General features: G+C 48.3%; 1 protein-coding gene across 11 annotated transcripts in view; it reads left to right on the top strand.

The window, feature by feature from the left end:
* CACNA1B (calcium voltage-gated channel subunit alpha1 B) overlaps positions 1–19,531 on the top strand; it is a 334,736-nt gene that overhangs the window by 141,672 nt on the left and 173,533 nt on the right. For all 11 annotated transcript variants that reach the window (XM_071453699.1, XM_071453697.1, XM_071453694.1 and 8 more), the window contains exon 7: positions 14,322–14,425. In XM_071453699.1, the coding sequence (XP_071309800.1) occupies positions 14,322–14,425 (104 nt within the window). The remainder of the gene's footprint in view (positions 1–14,321; positions 14,426–19,531) is intronic.

Here is a 19,531-nt window from a genome sequence, read left to right as displayed (position 1 = left end):
AGACCATGCCCTGTCCCCCTGTGTGTCAGGGGGTGGCACAGCCCCATCCCATGGGGGCTCAGCCCTCCTGCAGTGCCAGCTGTGGCTCTGCTGGAGCAGGGATCCTGCACAAGGGGGGAGTTTTCCTCTGCAGCTCCAGGGCTGCTGCAGATGGGCCTGGGCTCCCTCTGGCCATGCAGGGCAGCAGAAGCTGCTCCTCTGGCAATGCACTGGGCAAAGGCTGCTGGGCTGTGCCAGGCTCACATTGGATCCAGGTAGGAATGCTTGGCTCCTGCCCTGGGCAATGCAGCATCTCCCCATGGGATGCTGGAATTGGATCAGCCCTGCAGGGACACTCAGTGGCCATGGACAGCAGAGATCTCCTGCAGGGAGGATTGGCTGGGGCAGAGATCAAGAAAAAACTGCCCCATGGACAGCAGAGAACTGCCCCAGCTCTGACAGGTGGCCCCAAACACATCTTTGAACCTAAGACACCCTGCCATGGGCAGGGACACCTTCCACCATCCCAGGTTGCTCCTGACCTTGGACACTGCCAGGGATGGTGTGTGAAAACACAAGAAATAATAAAAGTGTTGCTGTAATAAAGAAATGGGTTAAAAAATTCCTTTTAAGAGCTCTGCTTTGCCAGGAACTTTATCTTTTGGAGGAAAATCAACAGATTGCCTGAGAGGTGGTGGCTGCCCCATCGCTGGGAGTGTCCAAGTCCAGGTTGGATGGGGTTTGGAGCAGCCTGGGATGGTGAAAGGTGTCCCTGCCCATGGCAGGGGGAGGGATGAGATGGGTTTTAAGGTCCCTTCCAACCCAAAATGTTCTATGACTCTAAAATCCAGCCCTTGCAGGGAAGGAAAATCATCCAGCAGCTGTGGGAAGCAGCTCATCCCAAAAAAACCCCTGGGTGTTCTGTGGTTGGTTTGTTTTACTGTTGGTCTGTGGCAAAACCTTTGCTGTTCATCCCTGCTCCCAGGTTGTTTCCTCCTCCTGGAATTCAGGGAGGAGCAGCTTTGAGCTGGGCTCTTAATTTTTTACAGGCTTAATGAATATACACTATAGTAAATATTTTCACACTTCAATTTGGAATTTCACAGGCAGTTCTCATTCAAATTTGGAACAACTTGGCAAGGCTTTTGGTTAGGAAAAACCCTTTTCTTTCCTAGAACAGAGTCCTTTTTATTTAAAATGTCTTCAGAAAACCTTATTAAATGTCTTTAGATGGAGCTGAGAGGATCATGCCCAACTGATTTTTTGTTCTGTTTTGTCTGAAGCAGGGAAATGGGAGGGATAAAAGACCTTTGGAATCTTGTTCTGAGTAGGAATTGAATTGACAAAGGGCTCTTGGGCCTGGGGGCTTTGCTGTGCTCTCAGTTCTGTGGGACTGAGCTCTCAGCTCCAGCTCCTGAGCTGTAGATTTATTTACAAGGATATTTTTTGCTCATAATTAAGGAAAAGCTGAACTGCTGGAGGTGTCTCATTAGAAGATAAGAATGAGAAGGTGGTGTAACCTAAATAAATCGATACTCTGCTCATTGCCAGTCCTCTGCTGGAGAATGCAGGTGTGCAACAGCCCTTGGTTATGATTTTATGCCATGGAATCAATGCTTTAATTCATCCAACCAATTTTCTGCTACTGGAAACTTCTTGGGAATATTTTGCTGGTGATGTTTAGAGGGAAAATAGGAAGAGTCTGGATCTGCATCGGGATGATGAGGAGGCCTGTGCATTATCCTTAGGGCTGGTGTTATTTGCAATGATTTTGGGCCTTGCCCCACAGTTTCCTCTGCTCAAAGCCAGGAAATGCTGGAGGATTGGATTGCTCTGGGAATTGCTCTGTGTCTCTGCTGACCAAGGGGCTGCAGGGCCCAGGGACTGCTGAGTGGCAGGAAAAGTTTATTCTGCATCTACTCACTAGACCAGCAAATCTCTGCGTGGGTCTGGATGCAGACACAGAAAATCTCCTGTGTCCCTGAGCAGCCAGAGTGAGCAGGGCTCTAAATCTGTATCTGTGTTTATACATTTATACCCAGGGATATTTCTCCCTTCTCATGACTTTCAGAGCACGTTTGGGGACAGCTTTGGCTCTTCAGGCACCTGAAGCCTTTGCAGATAAGAACACCATGTCCAGGGAGTGCTGAATTTCCTCCAAGTGCAGCTTGACTCACGCAGGAGTTCTCTCAATGAATGATTTGTGCTTGATAAGAACTCCAAGCTCAGCAGCAGAATTTGTTTTTCAAGGTGCTCCCTCCAACTGCAGCACCCAAGCCCAAGAGCTCCTGTGCTCTCCTTGTGCCCCTTCCCAGAAAATGCCAGCCCTGTGTGCTCAGGGGGCCCTGCAGATGGGGGCTGAGGCACTGCTGCTGGGAATCAGAATATTTGGAGTTTTGCTGCTGATCCTGCTGCCCCTGCAGCACCTCAGTGCATTGAGTCCCATTTTGTGAAATGCTGGAATTACTTGGTCTCATGAGCTCTGTGGCTTTTAGGTTTGTGGTCAAATGTGTGAAATGCATCCTCAGAGAATCACAGAATGGTTTGGGTTGGAAGGGACCTTAGAGATCATCTGGTTCCAGTGTCCCTGCTGAGGACAGGGACAGCTTCCACCAGACCAGGCTGCTCCAAACCTCATCTAACCTGGCCTGAAATCCTCCTTATCTTCCAGATGAGCACCCCATGGGGCTCAGAGAGGGGCTGGGCACGTGTTTGCTGGGGTAAAACTTCCTCTGGAGAGCTCCATGCAGAGGCTGCCCTTCCTCACCCTGAATGTGCCTCACCTGTCCCCACCAGGAGCAGTCTGCACCAAGTTTCCATCCATAATTCAAGCTCACAGCTGTTTAAAAATAAAAGAAAGGGAGGAGAGGCTACAAAATCAAAATAAAAACATTAAAAAGTGGTAGAGTCCCTTGGCCAGCCTGTTATTTTTGACAGTGGCAGAGCTTTCCCAGTGCCAGGCAGGCTCATGAATAAAGCAGCTGAGTGAGTTCATGCTAGCTGGGGAAAGAATGAATTTTTTATCAAGAAACCCTGTTAGCATATTTATGTATTGATATATTGGTGCCATAAGCCTTTGGATCAAGGCATAAAACAGCAGTGGTTTTGCTTTTTCAGCCTCCCCAGCTCTGCAGAAGGGGAGAAACAATGGGGAGGATTTGCTTCTATTTAAACTTGGCTGAATTAACATTAATATTGCTTGCAACAACTACAGTTAAAACATGCTTCTACAGCTACTGCTATTGTGCAAAATTAAAATGCTGCCAGCTTTGAGGATTTTACCCAGAGTCTTCTCATATTTGTCTTGATTTTATGCATTTGGATGCTTTCAGAGGAAAGCCCAGCTCTGGATTGGTGTATTTGAGGGAATTATATCTCCTTTCACTCTTCTTCAGCACTTTCTGGGTCCTGTCAGAGGAAATGAAAGGTGGGAAATGAGAATCCTAAAGGGGGAGGTGATTGAGGTGTGTGTGAAGGTGAAAAGGAGGAGTGGAGTAGCTCAAAGACCTCAAAGAGAGAGGATCCTCTCAGGAGCATGGATCTGAGTGTGAATTTGCAGGGGTTTGGGGTCTCCTCCCAGAGCTCAGGCTTTGTCAGGGCTTGGGTGTGAGGGGAGGGCAGAGGCCATGGGGGACTCTCTGAGGGCTTATCCTGCAACTGCTGACCCCATCCCAAAGGGCTCCAGGAAATGCTTCCTCTGCCATGGGATCTTCCCTGGTGTCCAAATTCCCATAAAGGCACAGGTATAATGTGCTCTCAGAGGAGATCAAATTCAAATCCCAAAGGGCTCCCAGGAAATGCTTCCTCTGCCATGGGAGCTTTCTTGGTGTTCAATCCCCCAAAGGCACAGGTATAATGTGCTCTAGGAGGAGATCAGATCCCAGGAAACACTTCCTCTGCCATGGGGTCTTTCCTGGTATGCAATCTCCACAAAGGCACAGTTATGATGTGCTCTCAGAGGAGATCAGATCAGAGAACCCCAGATTTGGGTTGCAAAAGGGTTTGGACCCTTTGGACTTGATGATCTCAACCAATGACCTAACACCACCTTGTCAACGAAACCATGGCCCTGAGTGTCACATCCAGTGTTTTATAGACACCTCCAGGGACAGTGACTCCATTCCACTGCTCAATCCCTTTTTCAGTGAAGAATTTTTTCCTAATTCCAAGCCTAAACTTTCCCTGCTGCAGCTTAAGGCTGTATCTCCAGTCTCAAATTGTTGTCTGGACCTTGCATGAAGTTTAGAGGCTCCTGAAATCCTGTCCATCCCACTTCCAGCCATGGAAACCTCCAGCTGAGGGGTTTCCCTCACAGAAGACATAAGCAGGTTAAAATCCTAAGAAGTGGTGTCTGAGCTTGACTCCCAGTCCCCTGCAGCTTTCTGGGGGCTCTCCCACTTTAATTCCCTCCCTCTCTGAACAGTGGCACCTGATCCCACTGACCCCAGGTGGGGGAAGCTCAGAACCCCAACCCAACCCCATCTTGCTGTACTCAGAGCAGCATTTGGACCAAACACTAATTTCATTAATGCCTGTCTGAGTTTGACAAGACAGGTTATAGTAGAGGAAATGTATTTAAATATCTGTATAGAGGCTTTGCCCCAGAGGTCCCAGTTGCCCTTGATGGGCTGCAGCTGTGATGGCCTTAATTGGGCTGCAGCTGTGACCAATGAAGAGAACTGGGATAAAAGGGGGCAGGTTAGCCAGTCAGGGAGGGCCTTGGAGGAGCCCTGAGCTGAGAGAGAACAGCATGCAGAAGAAGAAGGAGTCAGTGAAGATTGGCAGCCATAAGAACACACCAAAGAGGTATGGACTTTAGAAGTCTGAGAATATCATTATGGGACTCTAGAGAAATAGAAGAACAACAACAACAGGTGTTTGCCAAGGAAGGCAGGAGCCTCCACTGAAATGGAAAATGTAACCCCCTCCCTCAGATTTATAATTTTAAAATTAAGGGGCTCTCAGGCAAAGATATGGGAGCAGGAATAACAGTTCTTTACTAGGGAAATTAAAAATACAAATCCAATAGTACAAAACACCCAAACCATTGCCAGAGTCAGACCATGCCCTGTCCCCTGTGTGTCAGGGGGTGGCACAGCCCCATCCCATGGGGGCTCAGCCCTCCTGCAGTGCCAGCTGTGGCTCTGCTGGAGCAGGGATCCTGCACAAGGGGGGAGTTTTCCTCTGCAGCTCCAGGGCTGCTGGAGATGGGCCTGGGCTCCCTCTGGCCATGCAGGGCAGCAGAAGCTGCTCCTCTGGCAATGCCCTGGGCAAAGGCTGCTGGGCTGTGCCAGGCTCACATTGGATCCAGGTAGGAATGCTTGGCTCCTGCCCTGGGCAATGCAGCATCTCCCCATGGGATGCTGGAATTGGATCAGCCCTGCAGGGACACTCAGTGGCCATGGACAGCAGAGATCTCCTGCAGGGAGGATTGGCTGGGGGAGAGATCAAGAAAAAACTGCCCATGGACAGCAGAGAACTGCCCCAGCTCTGACAGATGGGGATAGAACACACACCCAGCTACACCTGAGACAAGCCCATTCCAGTTTTATCCTTCCCACAGAGCAGCCCAGGCTCTGCCATGTCCCTCCCATGGGTGGCACAGCCCTGGGGTGTCCATGGGGATGTTCCTGTGCCAGCTCAATTTGGCTCTGGAGGGTCAGTGGGCAGTGGCCCTGGCTGCTGAGCCCCTGCAGAGCTGAGCACCAGATGCTCCCAGAAATGGTCTGGAACATGTGAGAGTCAGAAACCAGAGAAACTGGGCTGGATTTCAGCCCAGATGGCATTTCAATGGGATGGGGAAAGGCTTTCTGCAGATCCTGGTGCTCTGTTTGGAGCAGCACGTGGGGTCAGTGTCACTGTTGTATTGAGGACGGGTGAATAAAGTGGCACAGAGGCTCCAAGGTCTCAGAAGGCTAAATGCAATTGTATTAAAAACCACACACTTTTTCTAGACAGTTATGATACAGGTGGACCTGATTGGTCCTCAATCAATAGCCCCCACACCATTGGCTAATTAGCCTCTCACCTTTGGCTAATTAGGCATAACACCCTCTTGTAAATATCTTAGGAGAAAACAATACCAGCTGCAAAGATCAAGAATTGCTTTAATTCCTTCTCTGAGCTTTCACAAAACTTCACAGAGCATGCCTGGGAAAGTTTATCTGACTTTTGTCCCTGACCAGCTCTCAGCATCCACAGGTCAGCACTTGAGAATTGGGATTTCTCTCACTGCCCTGCTGGGGTATGGTGGAGCAGCTCACCTTTCACCTGGCTGTGACCCCATTTCACCTCCTGGGAGGGTGGGGATTGCAGCAGAGACCTCCTCAGTGCAGGGCTCAGTGGTGTTTCTGAGTCAGAAAGATTTAAAAGATGAAAGCCTTTTTTAAAAAATTTTTTTTTTCTTCTGCTTTCATCATAAGGCAGGTTCCAGGTGCTCTTGTACATGCTTGAAATATTTTTGGTTTTATTCTTAGTAATTTCTGTGTTCTTTTAAGTGTAAGAATAGGAGCAGATAGAAATAAATCACCCATAAATAGCTTTGCTAATTATCAGAAATGGTGAGGAAGAGAGTTGTGAAAAATCAGACAGAGGGTGAAGAGAGTTCATCTCTCCAAGACAGCTGAGAGTTCTCAATGCAAAAACACTTAACTAAGGGAATATTTGCCTTTAATTGCCCTGGATAAGTCAGGCTGTGCCATTGATTAGATTCAGTGAGTAAATCTAGGTGTGCTCTATTTTGTATTTTGATTGGAAACATGCTAAAAACAAATGGTCTGTGGTGTTTGGCTGTATCTGTCCAATTAAATCCCATTATTGACCCTCACTCAGGAAACATTTACGTGGCAGCCCCTTAATTGTTTGTCTTTGACATGAAAGGTTATTTTATGTGGTGTTCCTTCCCCTCCCAAAGCAGCTCCTGCTCCCTTTGATGGAGCCAGCAGTGGGAGCTGGGGATGATCTGTGAGCCCTGAGGCTCCCTGGGGATGGGGAACGAGGGCCAAAAGCAGGCAGAGACCCTGGGGGGCCGGGGATGGGGATGGGAGAAGGATGCTGCAGCAGGCCTGGCTTTTTTGGCACTTCCTACAGATGAGATGGGGCTGGAACAGAGAGAAGCAACAAGAATGAGAATCCCAGATTGGTTTGGGCTGGAAAAGACCTTAAAGCTCACCTCATTCCACCTCCACCATGGGCAGAGCCATCTCCCACCATCCCAGGTTGCTCCAAGCCCCATCCAAGCTGGCCTTGGGCAGTTCCAGGGATGAGGAAAGGCCCCTTGGAGCAGCCCTGGGGAGGTGGGTGATGGCCAGGGCTGCAGGAAAGGAGATGAGAGGGGAGAAAAGGGCATTTCTGGGCTCTGCAGCACAGTGCAAGCAGCAGTTGGCTGCTTTCAAGTCGATTGTTTCAAAGGGTGTCTTGGAATGAATTAATAACCAGACACAGTGTTAACAGGGGGAGCGGGGCCTGAGCAGCTCTGTGGGCCTGAGGCACAGAGTGAGGATTAACCCTGGCCCTGCTCTGCTCTTGGACACCTCACAAAGGCCTGGTGCTGTGTGCTGTGCTGGAGAATGCCCTGTTCTGCAGCTCAGGGCTTTAATCCCCTGCAGGACAGCAGCCTTTGGCTTCTGAGCCTGCTACAGCTGCCAAAATTCCCCCCCAGATCCCTGCAGCCCGAGGGGTGGCTGTGCTGTCACTGCCTGGGGACACCAGCACTGTGCACAGAAGGAGGACAGAGCCCCTGGGTGCTCAGAGCCAATAAAGTGATCCCTCAGGATTTGAGCTTTTATATTTTCCATATACTTGTAATCCTGCAGCTCTTTAGTGTGTAACTCCAAACTCCACACACAGTGGGAGCTGCTGCTGCTTTCCCATTTGGGGCAGACACAACAATTCCTCTCCAGGCCTGGCAATCAAGGACCCCTCACTGCCTCAGGGCCCAGAGATGGAAACAAAAGGGAGTTGGGGGGAGCAAACCTGGGATAAATGACTTCATTAGCTGAAGCTGTAATTGGCAGATTAACCCCCAATATGCAAATGGACCAAACTTATAAAAGTGTGAAACCTGTGACCCCTCATCCATTTTGGGTGTAGGCCCTGGGGGGCTTTGCCTGCCTGAAATGTACCTGAAGGCCTTCAATAAATAGAAATGCTTTTTATTGCCTTAATTTCATCTAGCCTCTGTTTTTAGATATCCCAAAAAGGCAGCACCAGGGAGAGAACAGAGAAAGGCTGTCCTGTGACACCCAGCTGTGGACAGGGACAGCAGCTCCGGGGGGCTGATGGAGCAGAGTCACCTGAAACAGCCTAGAGAGATGCTCTGGGGGTTTAGGAATTGGGTGATGCCTCAGGTTTTGGCTTTTCTATTTTTCACATTCTGTGCTGCTTTAGTATGTGGGTCTGAGCTTCACATCAGGGGATGCTGAGCTCTGTGCACAGAGCAGGGAGACAAAACAATTCCTGCTCCAGCTGGGCACCAAGGACAAATGATCCAAATCTCAGCCCAAGAGCACAAACCCCGTGGGCTGGAGAGAGAAAAACAAGCAGGGTGGGACTGCAGGGGCTAAAGCTGGGATGGGACAATGAACTGCAAGATGCAAATGGAGCAGAACTGATCCAAGGGAGAGACCCCGTGCCCGGCCGTGCATTTTGGGACCATTTTGGTTCATCTTGGGTGCAGCCCAGGCTGGGCTCTTGTGCTGCCCAAGGTGGATCCATTGGGGCTTTTAATAAATCCCTGCTTTATCCTTTAGCTCTGTCCAGCCTCTGTTCTAGGCCAGTCTGCACAAGGTATTAAGGATATTTGGGTATTTTACCTTGCTGGGTGTGTCCTGCTACAATTGCCAGGTCAGGGGTGGGAGCAGCTGGGGCTGAGCAGAGCTCAGAATTTTAGGGAGAGCACTCCAGGGGTGCAGAGTTTGTGTGGGCTTTAGATGTTTGAGGTGAGATCACTGTGGCCCTGAAAGTGCCCCTGAGCTGCCTCAGTTTCCCTCTGTGCAGCTGTGGGAGCCTTGTGCTGTCACATTTAGGGGCTGTGGATCTTTCCATGCCCAGGGCATTCCTGGGGCTGGGTGTGGGCACTGCTCAGGGGTGCTTGTGAAGAGCCCCATGGCTGTTTTTAACCAGAAGGCTCAGGAGCAGTGTGAGAGCCCTCTGTGAGCCCCTCCTGAATTTCTGGCTGTAATTCTGGCACGTTGTGTTGAGTATTTCATTTCTCTTGCCCTCCTGTTACATCTCTGTGGGCACAAGTGGCACTGACAGACTGCCAGACGTTACAGCAGTGAAATGTTGTAGCTGAAACATAAAAATTGATTTGATCTCTTGGCTCCTTCTGCTTAATGAGTGAGCCTGGAGCTCAGTGGCTCTGTGGATGAAGGGCTCAGGGCAGACAGAGCTGCCTGTGAGACTCTGGGGGCTTTCCCTGGGGGAAGGAGTTTGGTTTTGCTGGCAGCAAACAGGTTTTGAGTGGTTAAAGCCTCTCCCTGTGGCAGAGCTGGGGCTGTACCCTGTGCTTGGGTTCCAGCTCACTTGTGTGAGAAATGAGAGTCACTTCCAACACATTTAAAAGGTTTATTAAAACCTTATCAAAAAATACAACAGAAGACTGAATAGAGACAATATTACAGTGTGGGGAGCAGAGGATTTTTCCTGCCATGTGCTCACCCACACAATGGAGGCTTCACCTTTTAACCCTTTAGCCCCCCAAAGTTCTGTCCATCGACTCCTTCTTCACTCTCCAGTGGTGGAATTCACTTCCTGACATCTTTTTTGGAGGTCAGCTGTGGCCATAGCAGCAAGCCAGCCCTCCCAAATGTCCCAAACCCAGGGCACCCCTGATAACAACACGAGGGGGGTAAAACATAACTGTAAATCTACAAAACTTCTCCTAACATATATACATGATATTTACCTTTTAATTGTGGTAAAACTTAACTATAAGTCTATAAAACAAAACCTATAAATCCATAAAATAAAAACTATAAATCTATAAAACTTCTCCTTACATATATACAGGATATTTGCCTTTTAATTGTGAGAGTCAACCATGACATTACTCATCTGTCACACTTGGGAGCCCTGGGAAAGGTGCTGCACATCCAAGGAGGCTGTGCTTTCTCAGGAGCACTTTGTCAACACTTTTGCCTGGTGTTTGTCCCCATATCCAAAGGGGAGTTTGTCCTGGATCCTCGTGAGTGAGGCAGAGCAAACAGAGCCAGCCCCTGCCCTGCCCTGAGCAGGAGGTAACCCAGCAGATGATCAGGGCAGGGTGGGTAATTGGTTGTATTTCAACACATTTCATTTTTAAGGGCTTTGATCATGGCATGGAATTGTGGATCTGTCGCCAAGTTTGGGCTTCAAATGGAGAAATAAATGATAAATGATCATTTGTCAGCAGTGAACCCACTGCACTCCCTTTGCATGTTTGTGTGCTTTTCCCTTCTCCCATCTGTTCCCTCCTGCAGCCCCCCTTGGCTGCTGACAGCATTCCCAGCCTCACAGAACCATGGAATGTCCTGAGCTGCAAGGGAACATCGAGCCCTCCCTGGATGGGATCTGCTTGCTGCAAGCAGAGATGTTTGATCAGCAGATCAGAGCTGAAGAACATATAAAACCCTAAATATAAAATTGCCCCAGACACTTCCCCACTCCTCCTTTTTCTCTGTTTCCAGACAAATGATGTCACAGGCAACCCCTGGAATTGGCTTTACTTCATCCCTCTCATCATCACTGGCTCCTTTATCCCTCATGTTGGGAAGGAAGCACTGAGGATGAGTTTCCCTGTTCCCTCTGAGCCCAGCTGCAGAGATGCAGGGCAAGGAGAGAGCTGAAAGCAAAGAGAGAGAAGAATGGAAAGCCAAACCAGGGAATGAAGAATTGGGGTGGCATGTCAGCTATTCCAAAGGCCTTCAAAACCCTAATTGGGCAGCTCAGAGCCATCCCTGCATTTCTGCTCTGGGCTGTTTCTCCTCAGATCCATTTGTCCCTCACCTTGAGCAGGGGGATTGTGGTGAAGTTGCTGAGTGCCCATTCCTCTCCTCTGAGTCACTGATCAACTGACACAGCCATTCCTGAGAGGTGTTTGCTATTTGGGGAGATGCTGGTCTCATGTTTGATCCTGGAGGAAGGATTTGTGCAGATATGCACCCTATTAACAAACCTCGGGGGCATTTACTTGTGTCAGAGCTATAAATGTTCTATATAAATTGTGGTATTCACATACTCTTTGAACACAAAGAGACAGAATTCTCTCTTCCAGGATTTTTCCTGAGGAAGGCAGTGAGAAAGCTCAGAAAGAGAAAATTCTTATCTCTATTTGCTGCTCCTCTTGTTTGGCACATGTGGAATGTGTTATGGAGATTGTTTAGTGAAGAGAGTTTGTTAATTGGATTCTGCTGATGGTTGTTTGGACTGATTGACCAACTGGGTCAAAGCTGTGTTGTGACTGTGTGGAAAGAGTCATGGGTTTTTCTTTAATATAGTACAGTTTAGTGTAGTATAGTTTAGTAGTATAGTATATAGTATTGTATGTAGTGCAATATAATCTAACTTAATAAATAATTGTTCAGCCTTCTGAATCATGGAGCCAGCACACATTATTCCCTGGCTGGGGGCTCCCTGCATTGATATATAAATGTTATAAATGTTATCACCTGTGAGAAATACTCTGACAGTTTGGGGGTTGCTGTTCATTGGGTGAACAGCAGTGAGGAAGGCAGTGAGAAAGCTCAGAGACAGAAGAGAAAACAATTCTTATCTCTGTTTGCTGCTCCTGTTGTTTAACACATGTGGAATGTGTTATGGAGATTGTTTAGTGAAGAGAGTTTGTTAATTGGACTCTGCTGATGGTTGTTTGGACTGATTGAGCAGTTGGGTCAAAGCTGTGTTGTGACTGTGTGGAAAGAGTCATGGGTTTTTCTTTAGTGTAGTTTTGTAGTATAGTATAGAGTAGAGTATAGTATGTAGTGTAATATAATCTAGCTTAATAAATAATTGTTCAGCCTTCTGAATCACGGAGTCAGAGCACATTATTCCCTGGCTGGGGGCTCCCTGCATTGATATATAAATGTTATAAATCACTTGTGAGAAATACTCTGACAGTTTGGGGTTTGCTCTTCATTGGGTGACTTCTCATACAGAGACTTTTGAGGTGGCAGCAGGTACATGCACAGCTGAGGTAAAACACATTGAAAGTGCTTCCTTTTCTGAGTCCTGCAAGCAAAATTATTCTTGAAAATATGATTGGGAACACTGGCCAAAAGCAGCATAGATAATAAGTTAAAGGCACCAATATCAATTAGAATGAACACAGTCTTTGCCAGCTGGTGTTTGAAAGCAGTTTTTGGGGAGGGAGCCGAGCTCAGGGTTCCTGGGTTTTTTTACCCTCTGCAAAAGGACAAGGAGAATGCAAGAATTTACTTGTGTCAGTGCAATAAATGTTATCACCTGTCAGAAATGCTGTGATGTAGGTTTTGCCTGTTTATTGGGTGACTTCTTACACAGAGACTTTTCAGGTGGCACCAGGTACATACATGGCTGAGGTAAAGCAAATTTAAAGCATTTCCTTCTGTGAATCCTGCAAGCAAAATTACTCTTGGGAATGTGATTGGGAAGAGTGACCAGAAAGCATCAGAAAGATAATAAGTCATAATAAGATAAGATATAAGATATATATAAGATAATAAGTTAAAGCACCAATATCAGAATTAATGCTGTTTTTGCCAGGTGGTGTTTGAGCTCTTCTCTGTAGGCTCTGCCTTTGGGCAGGGAGGTGAGCCCAGGGTTCCTGGTGTTTTTTACCCTCTGTAGGAGGAGGGAGAAGGATGAGAAGAATGTGTTTAGGTCTTTACTTTCCTTTTTGCTCCCCTTCTCCTTTTCCTTCCACCCAACATCAGATCTTCAGATTGCTGCATTCTTCCCGCACAAGAGAGGAATTTGCATTTTCCTCAGCACTGGGATTCTGTCAATGGCCATGTGGCATTCTCCTGTTCAGCACTTCCCCAAAGAGCTCCCTCATGGCTGATGAATGCAGAAACTTTGTCACAAACTGCACCACCCTCCCCTCCTGTTCATCTGCCACTGCTGCCTTCTCAGGGTGGGTTTGGCTGGCAGGAGACCGAGGTGCTGAGTGAGCAGATGTGGAATTCCAGCATTCCAGAAATCCTGGGTTTCTTGCAGACTCCTTGTCTGGGTGTGAGCAGATCCTGGGCTGAACTGCAGCCTGGCTTTAGGGAAGGCTGTGGTTCCCTGCTGGAGTGGCTCCATTCAGATGGAAATGTGGAGCTAGGAGTTAGAGCTGAGCTGGGGAGGGAGGAGCAGGGAGCCTGCACAGGGTTAGGCCACCTAAAAATGGGCTTGGTCCTGCAGCAGGGTCAGCCTGGACTGAGGAATTGTTTAGGTTGGAAAAGGCCTTTAAAGTCATCATTCCCCCAGCACTGCTTTTAAACTCACCATGTCCCCTATACTGCTTTTAAATCCCTTCAGGGATGGGACTCCACCACTGCTCTGGGCAGCATTTCCATGAAGGAATTTTCCCTAATGTCCAATCTAAACCTCCCCTGGCCCAGCCTGAGGCTGTTCCCTCTGCTCCTGTCCCTGTTCCCTGGAGCACAGCCCGACCCCCCTGGCTGTGCCCTCCTGTCAGGAGCTGTGCAGAGCCACAAGGGCCCCCTGAGCCTCCTTTGCTCCAGGCTGAGCCCCTGCCCAGCTCCCTCAGCCTCTCCTGGGGCTCCAGCCCCTTCCCTGGACAAGCTCCAGCCCCTCAAGGTCCTTCTTGAGGAGCCCAGGACTGGAGACAGGATTTGAGGTTCCCCAGCACCGGGGTGGTCACTGCTCTGGTCCTGCTGGACACACCATGGCTGGGACAACCCAGGTGCCATTGGCCTCTTGCCCACCTGGGCTCATGTCCAGCCACTGTTACAGCACCCCAAGGCCTTTCCCAGCTTTCCAGCCCCAGCCTGGAGCTGTGACCCAAGGACAGGACCCTTGCTGACCCTCAGGCCATGGTGTGACCCCATGGTGTGACCCTGGGCAGGGCCTGCTGCCCTCCAGCACATGCACATCCCACCCAGCCTGGTGTCACCTGTGAACTCCATCCCCCCATCAGAGACAGCAGAGGGCTCTCCCCACTGGAGCTGAGGAAAACCCATGGTGTGGATGTTGGGACAATCAGTTCTTTGGCTGGAATTGCAGCTGCTGAACACAGCAGGACTGACCAGGACATCAGTGGTGGGCACTCCTGTGGAATGCCAAGGGGAATCTCCTCTGCCCTGCAGGTTCTGGGTGGTGTTTTCTCTCCAAGTGAAATAACTCTTGTGTTTGTCTCTCCCTTCTCCCTTTGTTTCCAGACGAACGACGCTGCAGGAAACACCTGGAATTGGCTTTACTTCATCCCTCTCATCATCATTGGCTCTTTCTTCATGCTCAACTTGGTGCTGGGCGTCCTATCAGGGTAAGACACTCTGAATTGCTGTCCCCACCTGGGTATTAAAAGGGAAGAAGTGTTGATTTTAGGGGGATATTACTGAGAGAGATGGGTGACACATCCTGCTGTGTCCCCTTCCCACGTATCCCACCCTGTCCTCTCCCTGCAGGGGAATATTTCTGTACAGCCCTAGGGTGGGGGGACAGGCTGGTGGAAAACCCTGCACTGAGATGATTCTGAACCCACATTTGTGGAATTAGACTGATTTGGGTCAGTACAGCCAACACTTCTGTGCTGCCTTGAAATGCCACCAGGAACCTGCTGGTGCCAATAAAATGCTGGAGTGGGACATGGAAATGTGGATAATGCCACTGATGCAGCCTGGGGAAAGGGGAAGCTCAAACTCAAGGCAATTAAAAGATCTCAGGTTTGGGATTTTTTTTTTTTTTTTGCTGTTTTTTTGTTTTCTTGCACTGTTTTTTTTGTTGACTTGTTTTGTTTGTTTGATCTCTGCTTGCTTGAGCCAATATCTGGATTTTGGGGACATGCTGGTCCCTTGATGTTCAAAACCAGGGGTCAGCCAGGAATTTGGACTTTGTTGCAACTGAGGTTTGGGTTTGGGCCTTTGCAGGAATCAAGGTGCCAAGTCTGAAGCTGGAACATTCCCAGCATCTGGGGAGATGTGATCTGGAATTAACACACTCCAGGACTATAAAGCTCTCAGACTTTGGCACCTCATTCTGCACTGAGTTTCTTCTTAGATCATGCAGGTGATTGAGATCATAGAAATGTGTTAAAATCTGGATTTTTTTTCCTGCCTCTTGGCAGCAGGGGAAATAAAAATGAGTTGTTGCTGATGTGTGGTAAAAGCCCTTCAGTGCTGCACCTTTCCTCTTCTTTTTTTGAGTGGCTGGAGAAAGGAAAGTGTTTTCCAAAGAACATATCAATGCTGATTTGTATTATTTTGTTACTATTTTCCTCCTCAAAGCACAGGCTGTGGGCTGCAGAGCAGTGGTGTCTGAGGAGGGGAGAGGGCTGTGGGTGAGGTTGTGTCACACCCTTCAGGGCAGGAATAATCATCACAATCAGTAGCTGATCAAAGCCATTTGTAACTGATCAATAACTGGTCAAATCCATTTATAACTGATCAATAACTGGCCAAATCCATTTGTAACTGATCAATAACTGGCCAAATCCATTTGTAACTGATCAATAACTGACCAAATCCATTAATAATTGATCAAATCCATTTATAGGGCATCCTGGTGTATCAGAGGCTCTGTCTGATGGCTGATTTTCAGGGCTTACCCCAGCAGGGCTGAGTGTGGCTCATTAGGTGCCTCATTTCCCTTGTTCCACAGTGAGATTGAAACCAGCCCAAAATCCTGCAGGCTCCTGCTCCTTTGTGCTGGAATCAAAGGGGTTTGGTGAGCAGGAGCTGGAGACCTCTGTCTGACTCTCCTGAAAGCCTCTTGTTGCTTGGGGCAAAATATGAATATTATATAAATGTGTATCTCCTCCTAAAAACAGCTCTGGGCAGGATTCCCTTTGTTAGTGGTGAGGATGAGAAAATCTTCCTCACAGAAGGGAGCCTTTCATTTCTGTTTCACAGAGTGGTTTGACGTCCTTGCCTGGAATAATTCCTGGGGAGAGGCTGAGGAAATAAACATCACAGCACAGGTGTGGAGCACAGGGCTCCTGGTGGGCTCGGAGCTGCTGAGCAGGGAAGGAAAAAAAAATATAAAATGGATAAAAATCCTTCCCAGTGAGGGTGGGGAGGCCCAGAGCAGCTGGGGCAGTGCCCAAGGCCAGGCTGGACAGGGCTGGGAGCACCTGGCACAGTGGGAGGTGTCCCTGCCATGGCAGGGGTGGCACAGGATGGGATTTAAAGTCCTTTTAAACCCAGACCATTCCATGATTCTATATCCAAGTGGAGGAGTGATAGAAGACACCAGAAAAAAGGAAAACCCTTTTCAGTCAGAAAGCAGAGACTGTTGGCAATGTGCTCTGCAGCCAAAAGCCCAGACAGCACCGTGGGGAAAAAAAAGGAAAAAAAAAGAGAAATTTAATTTGGAGTTATTGTTTGCCTGGGTTTCTGCATGGAGAAAGACATGGAGAAGTTAACTTCCATAGGACAGAGCTTCACTCAAGGACCTGAAGCCACCACATCCCAGGGACAGCATCAGCTCCAGTTCCTGCTCCAAGCCTGTCCAACCCTGCCTAAATCAAAAATGACAACAAATTATTCAGCTTCTTCTTAAATTGTGAGAGTTTTGCCATAAATCTTGATGGAATTTTCTGCTTTTCTGGAATTATTTGTGAATCCATATCAACACTGAGCAGATACCAGTTATGAGTGGGTTTGGCTCCTGGGTTTGCCTGTTTGAGGAAATCTTGGAAAACTGACCCTGTTGGGATGCCCAGAATCACCTGCTCCCAAAATGTGCAACAAGAGATGAAACCTGTGTTGAAATAAAGAGCAAACAACCTTCCCTCTCTGCTGATTCTTCTGGAATTATGAGACAGGATCAGAGGAAATGGCCTCAAGTTATGCCAGGGGAGGCTTAGGTTGGATATAAGAAGAGTTTTTTCATGGAAAGGCTTGGGGAGCATTGGAATGGGCTGCCCAGGGTGTCAGCATCCCTGGAAATGTTCAAAAAATGTGTGGAAATGGCACTTGAGGCCATGGCTGATGGTTGGATTTGCTGATTTTAGAGGCCTTTTCCAACCTGAAGGATTCCATGATTCTGTAGCACAGCAAAGGCAGGGAAGTGATGGGAGATGTGGAAGTTTGGAAAAGACAGAATATAGAAATGAGCCCCAGTCTTGGGCCCCAGCTGATTCCTGGTGGGTGCTGGGCTGGACCTGCTCACCCCAGTGCCAAAGGTGGGGCTCTGACTGGGGAAACTGGGATCAGCTCCTCCTTGCCAGGCTGGAGAGCACTGGAAAATAAAGGAAGTGTATCACAGAAATACAGGAAATACAGGGAATTCTGTGTTGTATTCAGGGGCAGTGAGAGTTCCTGGAGTGGTGCAGTGGTCAAGGGAGCTGTGATTGAAGCAGCTCCTGAAATCCAGGGAGTTTGGTTGGTTTTTCTGGAATATCTGGGGCTCTCCAGCAGGACTCAGCATCCACTGGAGCAGTGGTTTTGTGTCCCTTGTGGGGGATTTTCCTCCCTGTTCCTCACTTTGTACTCCTCCCCTTTCTATTTTCCTTCCCTGGTGCTTGGTTGTTCTGTGAACCAAGGAAACTCAGCAGCCCTGCAGAACCCAATAGAGCAGAAAAATACAGATTATTTCCTTCTGCAGAGCTTTTGCTGAGTGTCACAACTGATTTGGGAGCTCAGGACTGCACAGGGCCAGGAGAGCAGGAGGAGAAATTCCTCTCCCTTTTGATCCCAAGAACATCCAGGAGCTCATTTCCTTCTGCTTGTGGAATTCTGGAATTCAGAGCATGGCTGTGTTCTGCCCATCCATGTGCTGGGAATTGTGCTGGGGTGACTCCCCAGTCACAGACACACACAAAAAAGGGGGAAATATAAATGATAAAAGTAAATAATTGAAAACTAGGTGGAATTAGAAGATTTGACACCTGCTTCAAGTTTTGCTTGCCCATCCCTCCAGGCCATCATTGGGTGATGCTATCCCTGTTTCAAAAGCTGGGGCACCTTACTTCCCAAAAATTGAGGTGGCATTTTCTAAGAGTGGAACAACTGCAGTGGTGAAAATATTTAGGAATTTGTGTCCATAACGTATTTCCCATGGAACATCTTTCTGTGCTGACTGCAGTGGGAGGTTAATTTTATTAAATCATTTGTAAACTCTTTGTTTGTGATCTAGGGAGCAATACAGGGGAATACAACTTTTCCACCAAAAAAAAAAAAAAAAACAGAAAAAAAACCAAACAAAAACCCCCCAAAACAACAACAACAAAAGATTGGCTGCCTCTGGTGGCACCACAAGATTGTTCTGACTGCAAACCATGGCAGGAGGTGCTGACCCCAGCTGCCCTCCTGCATCCCTCAAACACAGGCTCATTTGCTGCTTAGGATGTCACAGCTTCCCTTCTGGCCACAAAACACCCTGGGATGATTCCCATGAATTTTTTATTGAACTCTGCCCATGGCTTGCAGCAAGGAGGGAAAAAACCCCACATGTGCCTGAGAAGCGCTGCCCCACAGTGAAGCTTTTTCTGATTTAGTTCTGGGTTTATTATCCTGTGTCCCCAAGGGCTGGGTACCTCATCCTCAACCCCATCCCATCCCCTGGGGCAGCAGCTCTCTGGCCACAGAGAGAGAAACACAACTTTCCCAGGCCTTTCTGGGGAAGGCTGTGAGAAGATCAGAGAAAAGAATGAGAAACAATTCTCATCTTAACCTGCTGCACCTGTTGTTGTGCACATGTGGAATGTGTTATGGAGATTTGTTTACCCAAGGGTGGTTTCTTAATTGGCCAATGGTGATGGTGTTTTAAGTAAAGGACCAATTAAGTCCACCTGTAACAAACTAGGTTATAAAAGTATGGGTTTCTTAAAAGAGATTATTAGTAGCCTTCTGAAATGCATTAAATCTATGTCAATTATTACCTGGCCAGGGACCCACTGCCCTGATATACCCCATCCCCATCCCATCCCAACTTTGTCTTCCCAGTGTTCCCTCCCTCAGTAGCCCCTTCAATGCTGTTTTTCTCCTCCTGCTGCTGTTCCCCTGCCAGCTCCCAGCATTTCCCACAGCCTGCTGGGATTATGGGGTTTCCTACAGCTCGGGTATTAATTTTGCCTGCTAATGAGCTGCATGATGCCACACAATACATTGCTGAACTGTTTTGATGCTTTGGATTACACAATGCAAAGAGGATAAACATTATCCTGGGATGCTGGGAGGAAGATGATTGAACTTATTTCAAGGCTAAGTGCTTTTTGGCACAGATCCAGGCAGGGGGAGCGCTGAGGGTGGTGAGACAGCCGGAATTCTGGCCAGAGAGGCCACGCTCCCAGAGTGATGCATTGGGATCCTGGGAGTCTGCGCCTCTGGAGTGTGAAAAATGCTGCTTGTCATGTCCTCAAATATTTATGGTGAAGCCTGAGGTATTTCCAGCCCAGGCAGTGCAGAGTGATGGTTGCTGCCAGGGTTTA

The sequence above is a fragment of the Agelaius tricolor genome, unplaced genomic scaffold (assembly GCF_023055355.1).
Source record: "Agelaius tricolor isolate 1412-34295 unplaced genomic scaffold, bAgeTri1.0.p SCAF_37, whole genome shotgun sequence".
In the NCBI taxonomy this organism is placed as follows: Eukaryota; Metazoa; Chordata; class Aves; order Passeriformes; family Icteridae; genus Agelaius; species Agelaius tricolor.
This window is presented reverse-complemented; position numbering and strand designations above follow the sequence as displayed.